The sequence below is a fragment of the Crocodylus siamensis genome, chromosome 4, assembly GCF_052110815.1.
Source record: "Crocodylus siamensis isolate JL-2025a chromosome 4, ASM5211081v1, whole genome shotgun sequence".
NCBI lineage: Eukaryota > Metazoa > Chordata > Crocodylia > Crocodylidae > Crocodylus > Crocodylus siamensis.
Genome location: NC_143398.1, coordinates 159785713 through 159800969, shown reverse-complemented (window position 1 = coordinate 159800969; position 15257 = coordinate 159785713). Strand labels below are relative to the sequence as shown.

The window sequence follows — 15257 nt, the reverse complement described above, 5'->3', positions numbered from 1 at the left end:
TAGTTTCCAAGTTCCTCACAAAAGCATTAGTGACTTCACTGGGCGGGGTGCAGGGAGTGTCCATGCATGCTCTTTTATAAGATGTGAAAACTATGATATTGTCTGAATTCCTGTTCCCACAAGTCTGCACTCAATGCAGAGCACACAGAAGTCCTGACTTCTCCAACTCAAACTCCAGTGTCCCACTTCCCAAACCAGTGCACAGGCAAGAGTTTAGTAAGAGGAGAGTGGGGCTCCAAAATTATGAAAAATATCCAACAGTGCCTTGGTCAAAATATTTCTTTGCTAATGACTGAACCCAACTTAACAGATGATCATCTCTGGCTCCTCTCCTGGACTTTATCACCAGATATCAGTGCATTTTACACAGCAGGTCAGCATCATCAAGCCCCACTTTGCAGATGGGGAAACCAAGACATGGGAAGGTGAACTCGTTTCTCCCATATCACCCACAGCCCAAGGAGGAGGCAAGAATCAAACCCTTTTCTCTGAAGTCAGTCCAGTGCTCTATTACCCAAGCTAGCTGCTTCTTTTCCCCCAGAGCTGAACACTTTACAGAGCACATACTACAGGCATTTCTGGACTTCAGTGCCCAGAAGTGGAAAAGTTTTCCCATCCCAAATGACTTCCAGCTGAGATTTTCCTATGTGCAGTGAATCATTCAACTGCAGTTGTGAAATGCTCAGCAGGTGCAAACACAATCTCTCTTTACAGTCACTTCTGCTCTACCTTGCACAGTAACAGGTGGGTTGGCACAAGGGTGAGAGGTCTGAAATGCTATGATTGATTTCTCATTGTGAGGATCAGACTATTACAAAAAAATAAGCAACGAAGAAAAGAAAAAAACAAAACTCTGTTGTTCAGCTCTGGGAATCAAGCTTTGCTCTGAAAACATCCTGTGTGAACCCAGTCTGAAGGCACTAGTCTTCAGGAGACTTGAAGGGACTGTTACGAGGTGGCAAAAGGGAATAGGGGGAGAAAAGGAGACAGATCTAGAAAGCAGCCTGTTGATTCTGTCATGCTCCTAAGAGATAGCTGTTGTGCTGGGGCAGCCCCTTTTCAACTAAGGATCACACTTAACATACCTGCTTTTCTGGGAGAAGAAACTGAGGCTGAGAGCTTAGGTGACTAGCCCAAGGCCTCAGAGCACACTGGTGGCACAATAGTGAATAAAGCACAGGCTCTCCTCACTGTAGCCTTTCCACCTCCTTTTTCATAGACTCCCAATGAGATTTCTAGGCTTGATGCCAATCTGCTCAAGAAATGAGCAGCTAATACGCTTACAACTAGGAAAAACCACCTCATGGAGAATAAATGCAATACTAAAGAAAGCTGCTGGATTGACAACTATTGCAGAGGCAGCACTAGCTTCTTCATGGTTCCCACCTCAACCCAAACCTGGAAAGGTCCAGTCTTAGGGTAGTTACATTTCCATGACCCATTCAATACTCTGCTCCTTGGCAATGCTGGTCAGAGAAGAGCCAAGTAGAGGAGTTCTAGGTATGGGTAAATACTCCCTGTAGCACAACAACAGCCTAAAAATGATTAGAAGCAATTATGATGATCTCTCTAAACAGACAGGCTTGCCAGGATGAGACGGTGTGGGAAGAAGCAGGCCCCTTCCCCTTCCTTCTCATCCTCCATAATGGTTTTGAATAACTATATCTGTGGGACAGGGAGAAAACCACCTACTGGTTGAAACATTTTTTTTTTTGGGGGGGGGGGGCAAGGAGGAAAGAGAGGAATTCTCACAAGGGGATCATTTACCCGAGAAAAAAATTGATCAATACCAGGCTCAATCAATGCATCTTGCCAGGGCTAACATGCTGGTCTCGCCAGCTGGCAGGATCTAAACGAATATTTCACAATGCCAGCTGTTATCTACCACACTGGGGCTGCAAATATATGCTGGTTTAATTACCCAACACTCATCCTGCTAAAGGTCATGCTGCTATCAAAGCCTTCCCTGTTTTTGAATTGGTTTTATCTAATTTAAGTGGTCTCTTATCTCCTCTGCTGTTAGGTATCTTCAGCCTCTTTTGGAATAACAGTCATAAACAAGCGGGAAGCCTTTGTGCTATCTCAGGAAGCTGCAACCTCTCTGTCTACCAGATTTTAGCCAGGGACTGCCAACCCACTGGGCACATGCCTCTCCCCCTTCCTGACCCCAAGAACTGAGCCAGATTGGGAATGGTCACAACTACCATTCCAGGGATACCACAGACAGAAAACACCTCGATAAAACCCTAATACAAAAATCATCACATGGCACATAGCACTTTGTAGAAGAGGCACCTGGAATTCGCAAACATGCCCATGGCGCACATTCAACACCAGCTCATTGCTTCCCTGTACTCTTGTGTATCTGCAGCCACCTAGCATCTCTTGGGTTATGCTGAGATTGTAATCTCTCTGGGGCAGGTACCTGCTCTTTGATTTGAGTTTGTACAGCACCTGGCAGGGGACCTGATTTTGTACTTAGACACTAGGGTCACACATGTAGGAGAGTTAATATAAACATCATGGAACAATTTAAGATATCTGAAAATCTCTTCATTTTGAGTTTACCTGGTAATCTTGATCATCAATCCCAAATCTTTCCCGGAGATTTCGGAACACCAGTGGGCAGTACTCCTTAAATTTGAAGCGACTTGGCAGGTTTTCCCTAGGACAAAGAAGCAGATGTCATACCTGTGGAACCAACAATGCTTCACACACTAGCTCTCTAAGCCCTCCCTGCATCACTGTGAGTCCTAGAATCAACTCAGCCCTAATCCTTTCCCCACTCCCGTCCAACCTTGTGCTTCACGCTTTCCAGAATCATCATAACGTGTTGCCCAACAGCCCAATCCTGCTAATGCTTATGTGCTCACTTTTACTACATTGACAGCCCCATGCATTTGAACATTTGTAAGATCAAGCAATTGGCTTGCAAGCTCTTTGGAGTAGGAAGCATGTCCTATTAGCTGTTTGTAAGGCACGGTATAGATTTACAGCAATGTGCTTTTTTGGGGATCAATGATTAAAACAGCTTAAATAAATATAGGCAATATCTTTTATTAGACTAACTGCCTAGCTGAAGGTAAGTCATCTGTGCTCACAAGACTGTCTTAACAGATCCAATCCTGCTAAATACACACAGGGACAGCGTATGAAATGACTGAAGAGCCTTGCACAAAAATTCAGAGACCACTTCAAGTACATCATGGCATTTCCAAACACATTGCCCACACGGAACCCTTTGCATTCCAAGTTCTTGAGGTGCATTCAAGCAAGAATAAAGGCATTATCCCTCCCCCAGTCTCTCCACCCCCGACTCAATAAGGAAACAGAGGTGAAGAGCCACAGCTTGCCCACGGCATGAGGAAAAAAAATCAGAGCCAGGACCTGACTCAGGTTTTTGGCTTCTATTTCCAATGCTCTTGCCACAAGGCTGTAATGCCTCCTTAACCCCAAAGCAAAGGCTTTGTAGCAAAGGAACACACAGTACAAGCCAATCCTTAAGAAGCCATAGAGGATCCCTGCAGGCTAACTTGGGCAAGCGTCATTTGTACTGTTTAACAGGCTGAAAGAAGGATTCTCCCCTGACTCTGAGCCCAGATCTGACAAAATAATTTCTCCCTTTCCTCTCTCACTACTGCTACTGTTCTGCTGGATAATTTAGCTACACCCTGAGACGTGGTGTTATTGTTTAAGACAGAGAGCTGGGGGAAGAGGTTCCCTGAATTTGGATTAGATCAGAGCTGCCCAGCTGGTGGCCTGTGGGCCACGTGCAGTCTGCAAGAGGTTAATCTATGGCATAGACTCCCCTTAACTGCTGTTCCATTCACTGCTCCAGCCAGGGTAGGGCAGGGCAGGGCAGGGCAGCCTGCAGTGCTGGGGTAGCCAGGGCATGGTGCACCAGGAGAACGCACAGCCAAAGTTGGGGGGGGACACACCAGCCAGCCCAGTGAAATAAATGGTCAAGGCATGCTGCCCATCCACAGGGGCAGGGGAGCTTTGCAGGTGAGGCAGTAGGGTGGAAAGAGGTGGACATGACCCCTGCTGGTGCAGCTCCTGGTCATGAAGAAGTTGTACAGCCCTGGATTAGACCTTCCAGACTTGGAATTAAATGTCAAGAGGCAAGCAGATGAATCAGCTGCGGCCTTTCTTCTTTTTGAGGATTGCCAACTTGTACACACAAGTAGCATGGGACGCCTGTGTATTGGCTTTAATTCTACTGTACAGCCAACTGGGGAGGGGGCAGGAAGTATAGTGGCAGACACATCAGGAAGCAGAAAGAAAAGCAGCAGAACAGAAAGAAGCACAGGCCAAAGACACAACATAAAGAGCAGTAGATCAGGCAAGGGAGGGGGTTGGAATAGCACTTGTGGAGGGCATGGGGTTTAATCTATGACATGACTACCAAAGCAAGGTTGGCCCCCCTACTGTCTTATGGTGTAAACATGAGATGCCCTTTTAAAGTCCTCTCTTGCAATTAAAGCTACCAAATTTACTCTACCCCAAAGCAACTTCCCCACTGAGGAAGAAGCAGGAGAGATGGTCCTTTCTGGAGACAGCTGGAGCCTTTTAGCTTTGCTTTTTGGCATGCTAGACACACACAGAACAAGAAGAGCCTGTGCAGTGAAAGGCTGCAATGAAAAATGGAATTTGTGGGGAAGGGAGGAAGAAAGCAGTGGCTATGTAGGAGAGATGAACCTTGGAGTAACACTTCTGCTCTCAAAGGTAGATCATAGAGATGAGGTGAGAACTCTTATCTAAAGAAAAGGTGCATGTAATGCACAAGTGGTATAGATCAGTACTGCATTATGAAACATCCTTTGCTGGAGGTTTTCAAGAAGAGGCTGGATCAGCCTCTCTCTGGCACGGTTTAAGAACATCACATTATGCACAGGGCTGGCCTAGATGATGCTTCAGATCCTATCCAACCCTATGAGTCTAGGTTATAGACAGCCAGGCAGCAGACTGCTACTCCCCACATCAATAAGAAATATTGATTCAAAGGGCTTCCAACCTAATATCCTCAGCCCAGTTCCTAAAAAAGAAGGGCATAGGCTAAAAAGCCTCTACCTCCATCACCAGTCTCAGCAAAGAACCAAATGGACCATGGAAAAATGACCTTCCCTTGACACCAACACGCAAACACCCTCAGATCTGGTTTCCCAAGGGCAGCTTAGAGGCTAGCTGATAGGGTGCTATTACAAGTGGGAGGTGGTTAGCATGATGTATTGTCGTTGCTATTGGTGTACTCAATCAGAATCAATACTGAACTTTGGTCTCAAGAAGCTAGATTGATGGCCCTTCATAAGCACTAAAACATGACTGGATATAGATGTAATGAATATATACATCTATGCTCATAGATACAACTTTGCTCTAAGACAGCACTAATTTCACCTCTGGTGTTGCCATGCTTCAGTTACAGAAGCTAGACCACAGGACAGTGTGGTACTGATGGACAAAATACCTGTTTTCTTGCTTTGCAGTCTGGGCATCTCCCTTACATGGGCATTTATCTAATCATGAGGGATGCTCTGTGCATGGGAAGGAGCTTACCGGGTCCCCATCTGCAAAACTTGACCTAGAGCAAAAGGCTTTTTTTTTTTTTTTAAACAGACAAAATGCATAAGCAAGAGGTGACACTGCACTGACTTACTTGTTGAACAGATGATTGTCCACCTTAATCTTACTGTAGGCTTTAAAGTCATCTGGCATTAGCATCACAGGGACAGGAACGTTGCTTAACTCATTGATCTGAAAGAGAATGGAAAACAACATTCAACCCCTGAATGATGTCTCCTTGCAGTTATCATCCATGTCTTATTTTTGACCTCAGGAAGTGATGAGCAGTGTTGAAAAAGACAGAAGGTGATTCGTTAAATCTGGAGGGCATGTTTCTGTGCTAGTCAGATACAGAAAGTGCTGTTGTGTCCCTAGTTAAAAAAAGGCATCTTAATCGATGATGTGGCAAGTACATCTTCAGTTGGTCCATGCCTTGTGTTCTTTTAAGCCATCTATAGTGTGCTACCCTTCTCCTGAGACCACCCAAATGATATCAGAATACAAATTTTGCCCTGTGTTAAAATAACATCTCTTCAGTACAAACACTGACTCTGTAACCAGGTCTCACTATTACAAATCATGAGTGACCAACACCTTTGACTCGAGGGCACAGAGCAAAAGAGGTTCTGAACTGCTTCTTCCTAACCATACTGCTGCCTCAGGGATGCTGTCTCTTTCTCTGCCTGTCTGCTGTAGTTCTTACCCCTCCACACTCCCTAAGGGAATGAATCACTCTGCTATCTCTCCCTCTTCTTGTTCCTTGTTAAAATGTGTGGCAACAGCAGGAATATATAGAAACAGACAACTGAGCACTCAGCTGCCACACTGTGGAATTGCTACTTTACAGAAAGCCACGTGTGAAAACTCAGACTGCAGCACCAAGTGCTGAAAGAGACTGTAGTAAATATGCAGGCCCTACACAGCAGCTACACCCTAAAAGAACTGACTTAGCAATGGGAAGCATCAAAACCCTGCTGTTCCCAGAAATGCGCCATGGCCTTTTTTCTTTTCTCACGCAGTGCTCCACCCCCAGCTTGGCCAAAAAAAGCAAGTTTGCTTGTACAAAGGCAGATCCAACCTCTGTTAATGAATTTGGAATGCACATTAGTCACAACTATGGTTAAAAGAGGAAGCTATTCCACTGCAGAGCAGTTACTAGGATTTTTACAATGCAGCTGCTATGACCAGGCAACACCTGAGAGAAGCAGCCTTTGTAGTCACAGCACTGGGCAGGGAGTCTGCCGTTTGCCTGTACAGACTTCAGACTGATCATCTGACTATAAGACCTTGGCCAAGTCTCTTAGCCTTTTATGCATCTCTGATTCACCATGTGTAAACTGCGAGTGTGTGCAGTAGCACATCCATGCATGAGGCATGGGGGCCAGTGTGCTCCCCTTTGGCTGTGCACAGAAAGTTCAGAGCTCACTGTCCTGTCAGCATGAGCTCCTGTCAGAGCTCTGCATGAGCTGTGAGCTCTCCAGCTGATCAAGGAAGGGTCCAACCACAGCCCTTACTTTTATGCATCTTCAGAACCCAGAGCATCAATGCTGCTGCTCCTCCTCCCTCTCACCCACCCCACTGAGTGGCATGGCAGAGGCAGCACTCACCTGCTGGGCTCCAGAGCAGCATGAAAGCCATGACTCCTGGCAGACCCTGCACTGAGAGCTCACATGACACAGTCCGAAGAGGGGTACAACCACGCTGCCACACTCCCTCTGGATCCACTTCTGGATGTGTGCAATCATTCCTTGGCCTGCCCTTCTATAGCATCTGACAGAACAGGCTGTTGCCTTGAAAAGCCCATGCTTCTCTGAACCAACTAGTCTGTAAGGTGTCACCTACCACCTCAGAGGAAGGTTGCAAGGCTTAGTTTATGGTTTGCAAAAAAGGAAGAAAAATGGAGATTCACAGATTCAAGGTTTAGTGACAGCCAGGAAAGCATCAATATACCTTCAAATCCTATCTAATCACTGAACAAGCAGATATTATTCTGCATCTCTTTTGCCCTTTTTGCCAAAGGAAAAATACTTCCTGTGAGGAAATGGGCTGCTACAATCATTAGATTGCATCTTCACTGAAACACAATATAGAGGAAAGCACTGCAAGAGAAACTAACCTGGAAACCAACAGTAAGGCAAAGAAAAAGGCTATTGTATGGTTATGGAAACTAAAATGAACGAAGCAGGTGCTCTGAAGCCCAACCCAGTGTTTACTTTGTAGCAGCCACAGAAGTTGGTACCATCCTCTGATAAGTGCTTTGTCAGAGATGAAGGATGTCATACAGATGAATGAATAAGTAATGTTACGTGCTGCTTATCCCTTGTAAATGGCAATGGAGTGAGGAGGCCGATACTCACAGCATCTGCACAAGGCTGGATCCTGTATAATGCAGCTACCGAGAGATGCAAAGTAAAAGCAGGGTGGGAAACAGGGCTTTGGGTCCATCTCTCTAGAACCACATCACATAATCCCTTTATAGTGATTGAGGTGGGTGGTGGGGGAAGGGGGGGAAGGGAAGCGCTGTTAATTCTGCATTAACAAGAGGTGCTGCTCACAGCTGCTAAGTTATTCCTGTCTAGGAGGAGGGAAGCACTAAAGCCTGCTCCTCAGACAAGCCTGTTCTCAGCCTCCCCCGGCACCTTGTTTCCCCATCCTGTGCAGTGATAAGGCAGCAGACAAGCCATTAGCTGCTTGTTCTGGATCTGAAGGAAGAATGCCAGAGGCAGCATTATGATCTTCAAAATGCAGAAGTATCCAGAGCCAGTGGCTGGGGGCAGGGTAGTGGAATCTAAAGACTGCTAAAACAGTCCGTATGAACCACTTGTTGGTAGGAGACAAAAAGGGATGGTCTTTGTATCTCCTGGTTCCTACTTAGGCTGCTGGCAATGCCAGAACATACGTGTGTTACCTGCCGCAACCTTTCTGCCTGACCAGAACAGTGAGCAATAGGGGTAACTTCAGTGTTCAAAGCACAGTCCAAACTCCAAGGAACAGTGGAACAGCCCCATTCAAACCCAAGTGAGACATCCCCCTCCAGCAGCCCCTTCTCCTATACCAGCTACACCCCGCAGACACCACCATCAGCTTTTGGATCCCAGTGCCCAGCTGAGAACAGCAATGAAGCATTAGCCTGGGTGTGGTTTCATTTGGGATTTGATCTGATCTACTGTTAATTAGGCAACATGTGGGTGTGCTGCAATTAGGTACTAGCCTGAGGCTTTGCATCACATAGGACTCCATAGGAACAATGGGATTAGGTGCTTATATGCACAGCTATCTCAGCTAAACAGGCTAGCTCAGGTACATCTAAACTAGTGATTCTCAAAGAGGGTGACAAAGCACCCTGGGGTGCCTTCAGATCCTTTCAAGGGTTCTGTAGGGTGTGACACAATATTAGCTCCGCTAAGCGTGCAAACATGATCCACAATGTAAACCCAGGGATTTCAAATAAAAATCCATAGTTGTGGTCTTTTCAAGCTTGTTACAACAGAAAAAGACTGATGTATTATTCTTCTGTAGTCCAAAAAATTTAAAACTAACAGCCAGCATTTTTGAGGGCTGCCTCAAGTCTAAAAAGGTTGAGAACCACTGACCTACACTATGGTGCAATATGCAGTAGAGACATCTGTCCTATCAGGGCTCCACTGTCTGGGACGGAATATACCAAATCCCAGACTTTGACTAGAAAAACCTTTGTTCCTTGTTACCCTAATAACTAATTGCCCCATTTATATCTTCTTTTCAAAGCCACAGGAGTGAAAAAAGTCCATTTCTCTGTCCACAGCTTCTGGAAAATTAAATCAGAGCCCATTAACATTGGTTTTCAGCACAGCCAGCTTCTACTGCCAAACTCTCTACAGCCACATCTACTCAAGTAGATGTTTGTTTCCCTAAGGACAAGAAGCAGCGGCACATGTTGTGCCACTGCTATCTGTCCCCAGGGAACACCTGTGCCACGCACCCTCTGGTGTGCAGCAAGTTACCCCAGGTGGGGTAGGGAAGGCTGGAGCCAGCATTGGGCTGTCCCCAGCAGCCTTACCTGAGATCCTGGGGCTGCAGCAGCAACGATCCTGCTTCTCAAAGCCTGGCTGGTAGCCAGCGTGGCTCCAGCAGGCCAGGCTCTGGTTTTGGGCGGCACACGCTGTCCCTGTGTGCACTGCTCCAATTATTTTTTTTACGCGGGTTTTTTTTGACCCCAGGATCTCCTGGGGTCAATGCCCCCCCCCTTGCAGCATGCAGAACACCTGAATGTGCGGTATGTGGTGCTGCAGACTGTACAGCTGCACTTATCTAGACACAGCCTACATGTCTTTCAAAGGGGTTGCTATGCCCTGTCCTGTCAGATAAGTGCTACAGCAGGTGTTAGGTGATCTTGTTTGAATGCAAGTGGATCTACCAAGACTGGCTATTCTACTCTGCACTCTCCTATCGCATTTATCACTGTAGCATCTGAGCTCCTTCCAGGAGCGCGTCAAAGAGGCAACTAACCTCTGGTAAGCATTTGTCCTCTCACCTTCTCCCTAGGGGAGGGGAGAAGGAGCACACACCAGAGACTATATTACATCCTTGCATGTGTTACATACTTGAATGTGTTAATTTACATGAGACAAGGCAGGGACAAAGACATGTCCCTTCAACATGGAGCAGAAGGTAGGATCTGCAACATCTTCCCCTTTTGGTTGGGGGGGGAATTCATTCCCTGGTCTGGAACACGCTTCTCCCCACAAAGCCCCATCTCCCATACAGAGGAGCTTTACTCTTATTGCAGTATGTTCCTTTGTGCCAGAGGAACAGGGCTGTTGACTACAGTCTGCATCCTAGGCTTCAGGGGAGATTTAGAAACACTGGGCCCAAAACACGGAGCACTGGGAAGATAAGGACCCAAGACCCTGACCTCTCTATCCCATAGGAAGCCAGTGCAGAAACCAGAGGAGCAGAAGTGATGTGCCTGTGGTAGCCAGTGCTGCCAAACAGACTTGCTGCAGTTTGCCTGCCAATACATGTGTTGCTTCAGAAGCCCTGCCACAGTGTGGTCTGCCTAGACCACTGGGTCCAGACTATGGTAGAGATTCCTAGCGTCCCACAGGGCCACAGTACATGGTCTGCAGGTGGTTCACAAACAGAACTGGACCATGCATGCCATCACAGTGCTTTCAGTTGAAAGTTGGTTGATAAGGGTGTAACACATCAAAGACAAAGTGATCCACTGATCCAAAGAGTTTGGAAGCCACTGATCTAGACCACAGGATCTTCAGGAGCAGAAACCTGGTCTTTCTGCTGGAAGTTGTATGGGGAAGAGGAACAGGAGACAGATCAGTCTGGATGGGCCCTGCATACATATTCTTCCCTTGAGCATCTGCTCTCTGCCACAGTGACACATAAGGTACTAGGCTAGATGGACTTGTCACTGACCCAATAGGGCCACTCTTGTGGTTTTCATGCACACCTTCCCCTTAAAATATCCACACACTATTGGCCCCTCTGAGTTATTTGTTTGCAGCCTGTATTAAAAGCCTGGAGAACCTGCAAGTGACCTGGCCTTGGAAAGTCTTGACATTTGTTACTCTGGGTGGGCGATTATACCTCTCTATGGCACCTCTGAGCTTCCTATTCCCTTGCCAGATGAGACAATGCAGCAAAAAAAGACCTGAATGGAACCAGGGACTCTCCCCTGAGCCTGGATAGCGAGGGAGTTTGGGTAAAGAACACTGCTAATTTAGCCAGGCCAGTCCCTTTGCTGCCCCACACAATTTAGATTAAAATAGGATGATGCATGCCTGTCATCCCCATGATGGATAGCTTGGCCGAAATCGGATACCTGCCAATCTGAAAGACAGCTGACAGAATTGAAAAACAGGTCACATTTTAGGCCAAATCATTTGACACCATCTCCATTAGACAACATCAGACAGATAATTCTCTGCAAAGAAGAGAAAAACATTTCTTGTGTGGTTTCACCCCGCTTCAAATAAGTGCAATACCCCTAATTCGGATCTGCAATTGCCTCCTTCATACAACACTTCTACCACTTTGTAAATACATCAGTTTGGCCCTCTTCTCTCAGGCCTTGAATTTGAATTCCTGGGCAGCACTAATCAATAGGATTCAAGGTTTATTCACAGTGGGCAATTCATCTTTACTACCAAGGGTGATTTCTTAGTCAATAAAAGACGCATCAATAATCTGCGCTGTTCAGGGACAGCTGGTCTAAGAATAAACAGGACAAGCATAATTTTATTTCAAAACCTGATTCTAGCCTCAAAGTGGCAATTACCATTAGTAAATTGATGGGAAAATGCAATTTGTTTACTAACAAGGTCCAACTGACAGAAGTATCTAAGCCTACTTGCTAAGATTCTTTGCAGCAGGAATTAATTCAGAAAAATAAAAATACTGTGTTCCCCTCCAGTGCTTTTCAGCCAGGCACATGAAAAAAAAGCTTTCTGAACATTAGTTAAGTTTTATGATCCATCTCCCCAAGGAGCTAGGTAAAAGATAAATGGGGAGAAGAACAAACCACATCTGGAATGTGACACAACAGCCACTCAACAGAAATACTGCCCAATGGTTAGGGGAAAAGCAAGTAGCACTGTATAATTATGAAACCAGAGAGGCAGGGGACTGGCTTGAGAATTAGAGTAATCACTTATAGAAGTATAAAGAAAATAGGGAAGAGGGGAAGGGCTGAAAGGATCCTCAGGAGGCCATCTAGTCCAACATCCTGCTCAAAGGAAGACCCCAGTCCAAACCAGCCAAGCCAAGCATGTCTAATCCACACTTAAACTTCCAGTGATGGAGACTCCACCACCTCCAGAGGGAACCTGTTCCAGTGAAACAGCTTTTCCTAATATCCAACCTAAATCTCTGTTGTTGCAATTTCAGCTCATTACTTTTTGTCCTGTCCCTTGTGGCTATAGAGAACAACTGGACACTGGCCTTTTTCAAACAAAGCCCTACCCCCTTCTTCTCCAAACTAAAGGGGCCCAAACTTTCCAATTTTTCCCTGCATGTCCTATTTCCTAGGCCTCCAATTGCTTTCCTTGGTGTCTCTGAACTCTTTTGGACTTCTCCATGTCTTTCCTGGAGCATGGTGTCCACAGCTGGACACAGCACTCCAGGACTGGTACGCAGGAGAATAAAAACACTGTCGGGTTCTTCATAACCATAAGCAATCAAGGGCTAGCCTCTACATCTCATCCCAGAGGTGGCTTCACCCTGGCACACTGCAGGAAGAATGGCATCTCCCAGTGAAAATGGATACATCTCTTCCTGAAGTACCTTGGGTTTTCCTTGGAGGTTTCCCTCAGTCTGGCCTAACTTGAAAGAACTTGCATGTTTTGATGGGAACATCTTTTACAGGTGGGAGAACAGAGGCACAGGGTGGCTGACTCACCCAAGGTCATTCGATACCTCCTCAATGGCAGAGCAAAGAGCTAAATCCAGGTCTCCCAAGTCTGACACTGATGCCCTAATACTGTCCCTTCGCTTCTCTCAGTATCTCAGAGTTTCCAGGTCACAGCAATTATAATGAAGTTGAGATCCACTGATCGCCAGCATCAAGGCCAGTCACGTTCCCTTTTGCAGCACTTCCTAAATGTCAACTGCAGACACAGAATATAGCAGTGAAGTGACAGATATAGGCATGTCTGAGTTCATCGGTTTCAAAACACACCATTTGGCAGATGCACTTTTGGCCAGAATTTATATAGCAATGCCAAAAGCAGCGATGCAGAGATGGGAAAGGCAGCTGCAAAGCCAAATTACTGCTTCTTGGGTTGAATACCAAACAGCTGCCCTCTGCCCTGGTTGGGCACACATCGCTCCAGCTCTGGGAGCTTCAATCAGCACAGGAAAATTGTGGAACTGGGGGGTTGTCACAAGCACAGTGCAAGAGATCTGCCCATTTTGACAGAGGTACACTTGCTTCCAGAAGCCATTTTTGCCACCATGTTCCCACACAGCCACAAGCTCTGGTTGATAGATCATCACCTAAACAAGTTGACATAATCAACACAAACACAGCTGTCCAATGTATAATAACAAAAGCAGACACACCCCAGCATCACACTCCAACTCCATAGGTAAACACTAGGATCCTACCCCACAGCCTAACTAGCACCTTGTAACTACACTAGTCTCACCAGCTGCATACAATACTGTTGCTCAGTCAAGTGTAGCTAACCCCTCCCACCCCAAACCATCACAATTGAATGCCTACTTCTAATCTCATCTAGCTATGTCCACATACACAATGAAAGAGGGACACTATATGAACACCCAGTAATAAGAACCTGAATTTTCTGTTGTTCTCCTAAAGCCATGACAACAGCATCTTCAAAAACCCAGTCCTCAGCTATGACCTGTTCTTCAAACACAACTCAGCAGCTTGCAAGCTATTTGCAACCTGAGTGTCTGAACCTTTTTGGCTCCACCCACTTCTCCTTTCTGAAGTTTTACATGTTACTGAGGTACAGAACCAGCTTCCTGGTTCAAGCCTCAGAAGCCAAGTGCACTTCATTCCTGTCTGCATGTGGCTGGGAACTACTAAGGTACCATATCATAATTCACATCTGGCAGACGCACTTGATTCAGCCGCGGATCAAGACAGCCAGCACTGGACAAAGGCAGGCTTCTTGTTTAAACCTGTTCGTGCATTAACAACACCTACAAACAAATCAGCCACTCTTGATCTTCTCCAGACCCACCACACACTGTATTCACACCAGCTGCGAACAAGCCTGTTCAAACATAAGGCAGAACCAAACCGTTGCCAGACTGAGTAAATGAACCCGAGGGTATTTCTTGGCTACAGGAGATGGCTTGCATAAAGGCATTGTTTGTCTGATCAGTCCCTGACAACTCTTTTTGACAGAACCCTTTTGGCGTGTCCTTGCAATCTTGATTGTGTCAATGAATTCTGACGCTCCCAGAAGGACTTCTCCCACAGGCAGGGTCTCACCGATTTCATAGCCAAGGAATTCATCCTTCGAAACTGTGCTTCAGAAATGAAGGGGCTTTTGAAAAAAGTATATATTTCTAGCCCTTGGAGATGTAAAGAAAACCTTTACAACACACATGGACTGAGGCTAAATACAGTGCGAACAAGCACTCTTGAGGTAAGAACTGCCCTATTCATTTCAGCGAGGTGTTGATTCTAAAACCCAAGGATGACAGCAACACTGTCAACTCTGGTGGCTCTCTCACATCATTTCGACAGAAACTTCCAGCTAAGATTTTTGTTCCAGTCACAAAATTATAATTCCACAAAGGCTAATGCGTCAAGGTTATTTTCGTACTTAAGAAAAACCTCTTTCAGAATACATCTGGAACTGCTGAAGAAGTCTCACCTGACTCCTCCAGAGAGTAGGGACTTCGGGGTAAAATTTAGATCCAGCTTCTCATGGGGAATATGGCATCTTGCCTGTACACCAGCCTGGCAGAGAGAAGCAGAAACCCTTGGGAAATTAGTAGCTGTAAGGGCTTGCAGCTTCTTACCAAATCAGCTGCATCCGAGACATCATTCCTGGTGCTGCAGGCAACCAGTACAACCATGCCCAGCAAGACACTCCAGGTAGTTCGGCATGGGTGGCCTGCCAAATTCCACCTGACTTTGTTTCAATGCCTCTGTATCAGAAAGACACAACCCTCCCCATGCAGCCTGCTGCCCACCTGGGGACATGCCCTGCAACCAAGAC

General features: G+C 46.1%; 1 protein-coding gene across 1 annotated transcript in view; it reads right to left on the bottom strand.

Annotated features, from left to right (window-relative positions):
- Positions 1 to 15257, bottom strand: part of PIP4K2B (phosphatidylinositol-5-phosphate 4-kinase type 2 beta) — a 38842-nt gene that overhangs the window by 20229 nt on the left and 3356 nt on the right. The window contains exons 2-3 of the mRNA XM_090044561.1: positions 5657 to 5754; positions 2569 to 2665 (exon numbers count right to left, since the gene is read on the bottom strand). Of these exons, the coding sequence (XP_089900687.1) occupies positions 2569 to 2665; positions 5657 to 5754 (195 nt within the window). The remainder of the gene's footprint in view (positions 1 to 2568; positions 2666 to 5656; positions 5755 to 15257) is intronic.